Source organism: Ornithorhynchus anatinus, chromosome 1 (assembly GCF_004115215.2).
Source record: "Ornithorhynchus anatinus isolate Pmale09 chromosome 1, mOrnAna1.pri.v4, whole genome shotgun sequence".
In the NCBI taxonomy this organism is placed as follows: Eukaryota; Metazoa; Chordata; class Mammalia; order Monotremata; family Ornithorhynchidae; genus Ornithorhynchus; species Ornithorhynchus anatinus.
The window spans coordinates 40,158,090-40,166,814 of NC_041728.1; the positions used below are offsets into that span (position 1 = coordinate 40,158,090).

An 8,725-nucleotide genomic window follows, 5' to 3' on the forward strand; every position below is an offset into this window, starting at 1 on the left:
TTATTATAAGAACCATACCATGGCAGCTAACAGCCCCAGCCAAAATGTGGTCAGAAAGTAAGGTCCCTGAAAATCATTCAAAAACCCTCCAAGTGGGCAGTGGGGTCCCTGGGAAAATTGGTTAGATTTCTACAAAGTCTGATTCTACATTATATGTCTTCAGAGAACCCTGGGATTCAACTTCCACGTCCGCCCCCGCCCCTCCACCCTTACTTGCCAGTGCTGGTAAAATGGCAAAGTTTACAGATCATGACACATTTGCCAAGTTGTAAAGGACTCGCTCTGCCAGTGACCCCCTTCTAACTCCCCTTTTTGCTTTCCAGCCCGGTGGGGGCCTCGGGGCTGCGGCAAAGCCATAGTACCCTCTGGTCTGCCCGTCATCCACCAGAGTTGGGGGCTAGGTTGCATTTGAGGCCCTGCAACGATGGCCAACAAATCTGGTGGTCAGAAGGCCTCAGAAGGCGGAGGCAGGGCTTACTCCCCTGGCTTTATCGACAAGCTGGCATAAATCACCCACTGTGCCCACCCTTCCCGCCTCACGGGCCCAGAGAGCCACAAGAGGCACAGGAGGCAGATGGCACGGGGTGCCCAGTCAACGGCCGGGGCCCCAACTCTCCTAGGGGACCGCCGCCAGCCCGCCCCGCACCCTGGCGACACCCTGACAGCAGGAAAAATTCATCGCCATTGATTTTGTAATTAACAGTTTATCAATGCCATCGATACAGGCTCTCTGATGGATTGCAAGGAAATTAATCCTGCAAAGTTATTTTTTTTAAGGCAGCTGCCAATTTCAGTCTCCTGGATGCTCGGTAGCAGGGAAGGCAGCAGCAGATGGTGGGGCAGGAGAGGAAGAAGAACTGCTCTTGGGTTTTTATTGGTCTCTTTTCCTCCCGGCTGGCTGTCCTTCCCTGGTGGTCACTTGCAGGGCCGTGCTAGCTAAGGGAACTAGAGTTGTCCAAGGGGAGAATGCATTGAGTCACAGTGGAGGGTGTCCCCTTCCTGGACAGAAACAGAGACCTTCACTCTTCTTCCCAGAGACCCCACCCCCGGTCAATGGCGCCCAGCTCAGTCTGCGGCCAGGGGGCCTACAACTTTCCCATGGCCACCACGGACCCCTCACACCTCCTTAGAGCAAGGTCTGTCATCTCCCAAGCGCTTAGTACAGTGCTTTGCACACAGTAAGAGCTCAATAAATACAGTTGAACAATTGAATGAATCACACCACAGTCCAGCACTTGTCTTAGGCCCAAAAGTCAGGGCTAGGGGTACAGGACATCGAAAACATCCTCAGTCTGGAATGAGAGGTGACCGAGTCCACCCCAAAACCGTAACAGACTGAGGAACGAATACCTCCCGTAAAGACCCTCAAAAGAGACATTCTCTTTGCAGCGGACATTTGAGCACTTTAATAATACTAATAAAAGTACTTATGATGATGGTATTTAAGTGCTTACTATATGTTAAACACTGTTCTAAGCACTGCAGTAGATACAAATTAATCACACTGGACTCAGTTCCTGTCCCACGTGGGGCTCACAGTCCAAGTAGAGGGAGAACAGGATATAAACCCTCTTGGAAGTAAATAGAACAGCCTCTTATATAGGACGATTCTCGCATTTGTTTCCCTAGCAAACATTTGTTATCACCTGGATCCAGGAGCGGAGGAATGCCGGGGAGACCCAGGGTCCATTCCCACCCTCCAGTAACCCAAGAGGGCACTTGGGTGGAAGGGCTCCTAGGAGGAAGAGCTCCAGGGAAGTGACTATAAATGGCTGATTTCCTGCCACACAGGCAAAGAAGAGGGGCCATCACCCCACTTCTGACCCCGGGTTGGGTTCCAGTAGCTTCAGAATCCCCCAGAACCACTACTCATCAGAAACACACACCAATCTCTCCTGCCCATTGATTTTCCCAAAACAAAAATTGAGGAAAAGAGCATGAATGTCACTTGATTAAAATGTAGCAATGAAGTCAACCTTAATGCCCTTGAGAGAACAATTAGTTGAAAAACTTGTTTCCCAAATCCCAGTGATAAGATTCAGCTTGGGGGACAATTCCACCCTAGACCCTTGGATCCTGGTTCTTTGCCCACTGCCTCCCTTCATGAGACTATTTCTCACCTTCTTTAGCTCTGTGGGTTGGTCTTTGGGTGGATTCATTCACTATCCATTTGATTCTGAGAGCATTCCATACACTATGGATGCCCCTTTACACTGTCACTCCTAGTGCATTAGTTATTTGCAGCATGGCCAGGTGGAAAGTCCTAAGGCCTGGGAGTCAGAGGACGTGGGTTCTAATACCGTCTCTGTCACTTGTGTGCTGTGTGACTTGGGCAAGTCACTTAACTTCTCTGTGCCTCAGTTACCTCATCTGTAACAGGGGCATGAAGACTGTGAGCCTTATGTGGGACAGGGACTGTGTCTCACCCGATTATCTTGTATCTATCCCAACACTTAGTACAGTGCTTGGCACATAGTAAGTGCTTAACAAATACCACAGTAGTACTTATTATTATTATTGCTCTCATTCCACCATTGTACTGCCCTCGGGCCCCATCTGTCTGTGTACGTAAGCTCTTCTGCCTGCTGTGTGATCTCTGCCGATGGCTGTCAGAGGGCTATCACTGCTAAACTTTGGCCCCTTGGTACTCTTGAATCTGCCCTGCCAGCCACTTCTTTCCTCATCCTCACCCCAAAATCTCAAGTACATTTTTCAGTAGGTTTCCATAATGCCATTCATTCAGTCAATCAATTCAATCGTATTTACTGAGTGTTTATTGTGTCCAGAAACTGTAATAAAGTGCTTGGAAAGTACAATTAGGTAATAGAGACAAAATAATTCCCTTACATCAGCCAAGTGTTTTTTAAATGCAGAGAGTTCGTGTGTTTTTTTTATCAATTTAATCTCTTCATTCCTATCAAGCCCCACTTGAGAAAACTGCCTATTGAGTGCCTCTGCCTTTTGTCCCCTCTAAGCTGAACACAGAGCCGTTATTCCTGTTTCTGCAGACTCCTCTGTGTTACCCTCTCCGGTCCCATCTCTCCCCACTACCCTGCTGCAGCAGGAAGATAGCAACTTCCTCAGTGGAGTTCCCTTGTCCGTAGGATAGTCAGCCACCCCACTTTTAAGAGTAGTGTGGTCTAGTGAAAAGAGCGTGGATCTGTGAGTCAGAGGACCTGGATTCTAATCCTAGATTGGCTACATATCTGCTGTGTGACCTTGGGCAAGTTACTTCTCTGTGCCTCAGTCACCTCACATGTAAAATGGGGATTCAGTACATGTTGTCCCTCCTACTTAGATTGAGAGCTCTATGTGGGACTGAGACTGCATCTGACCTGATTGTCTTGTATCTCCTGCAGATAGAACAGTGCTTGCATGGCTTAGTGGATAGAGCACGGGCCTGGGAGTCAGAAGGTCATGCGTTCTAATCCTGGCTCCTCCACATATCTGCTGTGTGACCATGACCAAGTCATTTCACTTCTATGGGCCTCGGTTACCTCATCTATAAAATGGGGATTAAGAGTGTGAGCCCTAACTTGAATCTACCCCAGTGCTTAGAACAGTGCTTGGCATGTAGTAAGCGCACAGCTCAGTGGAAAGAGCTTGGGAATCAGAGGTTGTGGGTTCTAATCCCAGCTCCGCCACTTGTCAGCTATGTGACTTTGGGCGAGTCACTTCACTTCTCTGTGCCTCAGTTACCTCATATGTAAAATGGAGATGAAGACTGTGAGCCCTACTTGGGACAACCTGATTACCTTGTATCTACCCCAGTGCTTAGAACAGTGCTTGGCACATAGTAAGCGCTTAACAAATACCAACATTATTATGATTATTATTATAAGAACCATACCATGGCAAACAAATACCAAGATTTTTTATTATAATATAGTAAGTGCTTAACCAATACCACAGGCAATATTATTATTATTTAATTTTTTAAAATTTATACCCAGCTAACTGATTTTCCATTAGGCTTCCCACTTTCTGGGCCCCATAGGAACTGAATACATTTGTCTCCAGTTTTACGTCTTTGACACCAGATGCCCTTCTACCAAGGTTCCTCAGCCTGGATGCAGAGCCGAACTTGACTCTGTCTTGGTAGGGGAGGGTAAATAAAGGCTCCAGAGCGAATGAGAGATCTGAAGGTCCCCGCAGAAATGCTCTAAGATTACTCAAAAGCCACCCACTCTCTCAAATTGGCACCTGGGACACCATCGAGTTATTAAGTGCACGAAGGCCCAGGGCTCTCCCTGTTTAGAGGGTGGAGAATTGGGGGGGAGAGGTGAATGGCCACCCTGCTGATGTCTTTAATGAGATGTCCCACCCAAGCCACTCCACCACAGTAACTTCTGCTTGATTTGAGCTTATCTTTCGGCCAAACCCTTCATTCCACCAATCAGTGGTATTTGAGCGCTTTTTGTGCTCTAGGGTAAATTGTAAGCTCTAGACTGTAAGTTCTTTGTGGGCAGGGAACTTGTCTACCAAATCTGTTATATTGGAGTCTCCCAAGTGCTTAGTAGTATACTCTGCATACAGTAAGCTCTCAGTAAATTCCTCTGGTTGAAATGATAGTTTGCGGAGAACTCTACTAAGTGCTTAGGATAGTACGAAACAATAGAGGTGGTAGACACAATCCCGGCCCCCCAAAAGCTTAAATTTACAGATGAGGGAACTCAGGCACACAGAAGTTAAGTGGCTCACCCAAGGTCACACAACAGATACGTCCTGGAGCTGAGTTTAAAAACTAGAACTCCTTAACGCTATACCCTCTCCATTAGGCCATGCTGCTTTTTAAAGGAGCTGATCTCTGGGAGGTACTATGAATCGCTCTTGGGAGAAATCCCTGTACACACCATAAGATGGGCAATGTCCACACATCCACACAGAGAACGTTAGATAATTAACAGCAAGGAGAGAAAATAGAGAGTTCCAAGTCTCCTGCCATATGGATTAAGATTCTCCCACTAAAGTTATAAATTGATGTAGGCGTTAAACAATAGTATTACTTTTTTATAAGGTATTTGTTAAGTGCTTACTAAGTGCCAGGCCCTGTACTATGTGCTGCAGTAGATACAAGATAGCCAGGTTGGTTACAGTTCCGGTCCCACATAGAGCTCACAGTCTTAATCCCCATTTTACAGCTGAGGTAACTGAGGCACAGAGAAGGTAAATGGCTTATCCAAAGTCACACAGCAGGCAAGTGGCGGAGCTGGGATTAAAACCGAGGTCCTCTGACTCCCAGAACCGTGTGCTTTCCACTAGGCACACTGCTTCAAGGAACAAAACAGGGGGCTTCCAAAAGACCCCCCTTCCCTGCCCTAGTCGCCAAGTGAAAAGAGAAGTGGGGTAACCCACTCTCCTCACCCCATTTCTATAGCCCCCATCTCCTGCACAGGGAGGCAGTGAAGAACCACAAAAAGGCAATGGTGGGAAGGTGGAGGGAAAGAGAGGAAGCTGATAAGCACAGACCATGGCGATCCCACCACTAAAACTTGAATTTGGGGATGACATCACTGTCCATCGCTGAGCTGACCTTTTTCCTTTCACCTTTGCCCTCCCCCTGACAGACTCCATGCACATAGAAGACATGGAGGCCGTGCAGAAACTCCAGGACCTTCTGCACGAGGCCCTCCAGGACTACGAGCTGAGTCAGCGCCACGAGGAACCACGGCGGGCAGGCAAGCTGCTGCTCACCCTGCCCCTGCTGAGGCAGACGGCCGCCAAGGCCGTGCAGCATTTCTACAGCCTCAAGCTGCAGGGCAAGGTGCCCATGCACAAACTCTTCCTAGAAATGCTTGAGGCCAAAGCCTGACAGCCCCGGCCATTCCGGTCTGGCCCCGAGGAGACACAGACTCTTATTCAGAGAAATCGCGAGAGCTGCTGGCTTTTACCCTCCCGTCATTTATTACGGCTCAGAGCAAAATCGGAAGTTATTTAACATTTGTCTGTCTGTATGCAGAATCACATGTACAGTGCAGGGGGGAGGGGAGTGTTTGAGGGGAGGGCGGCGTGGTGGTGGGAGGCGGGGGGCGGGGTGGGGGGCATTTGGTTATTTTGTGATTTATTTTTTTTCCCTGCGGGCAATGTGCTAAGACTGATAATTCCAGTGGGATGTGTGTAAGACACTGGAGGAAGTCTGGAGAGCTATCTCTCCCTTCATTTGTGCGTGCATGCACGCACACACGCGCACACACACACATGCACGCTTTTCTCATCTCCTCTTCTGCCTCTTGCTTTCCTCTCCCCTCTCCAGCTGTCCTTCCCCACAGTCCCTGGCTCTCAGAGGCAACTCCATATATCCTATCTCACCTCCCACCCTGGACTTGGTCTTCTGGGTATCTGAGGAGTGGGTGAGGCTGGCCGGAGGGTGGCAGAGAGAGCCACAGTGAAACAGCAGACCTCTGTTCCCTGTTCTTGTGTGATGGGGAGGACCTTCTCTAAGTGCTTGCCTTGCCATCCCATCAAGCAGCACAGAGTTCTGACTCAGCCAATCCTCAGTTGGGTGTGAGTCTTCCAAGGAGGCTATTCCCTCTCCCCTTTCCATAGTCTTCTTGCCCTTGAGGTCTTTAGCCCTCCCAACTACCGTGCTCTCATTACAGAGCAGCCTTGAAGTTGGCAAGGAAATGGGAGCATACACACGCATCCAGAGCTCAAGATGGGGATCACCCAATCACCCAAGAAGTTGGGTTTCTTCCTGCCCAGTCCTGACCCTCCAATCCCACCCTACTTCTCCCTCCAAGGTTTCTCTTTAGCTACAGTCAGTCCTACCTAGGGATGGTGGTCCAGTCTGCCTGCCCAGGTCAGATGACGAGACCACAATGAGGTTTACAGTTCCTTCATTTGGCAACAGGATGGAAGGGGATGGTGCCTGCCAAGCACTCTAGTTCAGTAGGCAGTCACTCTAGTGTACCCTGGAAACTCAGTTGCTCCCAGGTTCTGCCCAAGTCCAATATTCCCAGGCAGTGGGCTGCTGGGGGGCTGGGCACCTTCAAGGTGCTAGATCCATGGGTGGGGTGGGGGCAGGAGAAGCCCAAACAACCTGGTTTGGTCCTTGTCCTCTTCGGTCCCACTGAGAAGGTGGATGGGGGAGAAGATCTGGTCCTGGCCTAGTCTGGCTGTCCTCCAGAGGGACTCACACCTATCCTCCCACAGACTTCGAAGAGCTAAAGTGGGCCAGGAAGGCCACCGTTCAGGATCTTCTCAGCCCTGATCAGAAATCCCAGGTTCCAGCTACCAATATTTGAGTGTTGACTGGGCCTTCTGGGTAGGGATCCAAAAGCTACAACAGCAGGCTCAGTGGGCAGGCAATGGGCTATTGGGTGCCTCCTAGCCAACTGTTCCCTGGACAGCAACACCCACCTCTCTGGACAAGGCAATCCAGGAGGTCACAGGAAAGGTGAGTCCAGAGGCCAGAGTCCAGACCCTAGGCGGTGGCTGCTGCTTCTCCTCTGATCCCAGGCCATCCTACCACTTTTTCCAAATGGGGCAGGGAAAGTTGGTCAGTCAGTCAATCGTATTTATTGAGCACTTTCTCTGTGCAGAGCACTGTATTAAGTGCTTGGGAGAGAACAGTATAACAATAACAAACATATTCCCTGCCCACAACACGCTTACAGTTTAAAGGAAAGCAGGAGCTCCAGGTCCCCCAGTGGCTCCTGTTCCACATCAGCAGCCGAGGGTAAAAAGCGTTCAAGTGAGGAGAAGGCTGGACCTCCTGGCTAAAATGTCTTCTGCAGGTAGCGGTCCCCTCTGCCCCTCCCATCCCACAGATCATTTCTGAAAGCTGGCTGGAGGTTGTGACCAACTTGGACTCCAGTCCACCCTTTCTGGGACCACAAGGGTTTTGGAGTGGGAGATATTTAGCTCAACCTGCAACAGGACCCGTTATGAGGCTGAAAAACCAACCAATCGCTCATTCAAGGCCCAGCAGCCAGGGCCAGGCAGCACAGGGTGCCCTGAGGGGCTCTCACCTCAGGGACAGTGCAAAAGCAGTGTCAGCTGGGAGTCGGAAGGACAGTCCAGGGTCGGGACCCACAGGCATGAGCTGGTATCCCAGCCTCTGGGGCAAAATTTCCTTTCTTCTGGATAGGGCATGGCATCCCTATCATGACAGGCTCCAGAGAGACCTTGGTGGGGGCTGGGATTCCCTTCACTACCGGAGGTGAGGCAGAGTTTACATGAGGCATAGGCCCCATCGCAGAAGGTCTGAGACCCTCGAGTCCCCGTTTCCTCCCGTCTCCCCCACAGCCATCTGGGAACATGTGTCCGAGGCTCTGCTTCTCTGCAGGTGCCATGCTACAACTTCTGGGGCAAGGGAGATATCTTCCCAAGCTTGGCAACATGGGTGGGTCCCACTGGGGGAACACACAAAGCTGCTCCTAACATGGTAACTCATTTTGCCAGCCACTGATGACCACCCATCAGGAACACGAGACAAAATATGCAGTTCAGCATTGGACCTAGTCAGCGGGGCGGAGTTGCAAGAAGGCAACTATCCTGCAACCCAGATTATTTTTCTGCAACATCATTCTGTAGATGTTTCCCCGCTCCCAGAAAAGTCCAACAGTGACCCATTCTTCTCCACATCAGGCAGAAACTTCCAACCAGTGAATTTAAGGCATCTGCTCCCTACTTCTTACTTATCCACTCTTCTCCCACTACACCTCTGCTTACATTTTTCTAGCCCTTTTAGAGGAAGGCTCTTCTCACCTCCTAACCCCTGGAA

At 49.9% G+C, this 8,725-nt stretch overlaps 1 protein-coding gene across 4 annotated transcripts in view; it reads left to right on the top strand.

Annotated features, from left to right (window-relative positions):
• The window catches only part of ESRRB (estrogen related receptor beta), a 216,207-nt gene extending 210,264 nt beyond the window's left edge, over positions 1-5,943 (top strand). For all 4 annotated transcript variants that reach the window (XM_029071453.2, XM_029071452.2, XM_029071456.2 and 1 more), the window contains one exon: positions 5,568-5,943. In XM_029071453.2, coding sequence (XP_028927286.1) covers positions 5,568-5,812 — 245 coding nt within the window. In that variant the 3' untranslated portion in view covers positions 5,813-5,943. The remainder of the gene's footprint in view (positions 1-5,567) is intronic.
• The last annotated feature ends 2,782 nt before the right edge of the window (positions 5,944-8,725 follow it).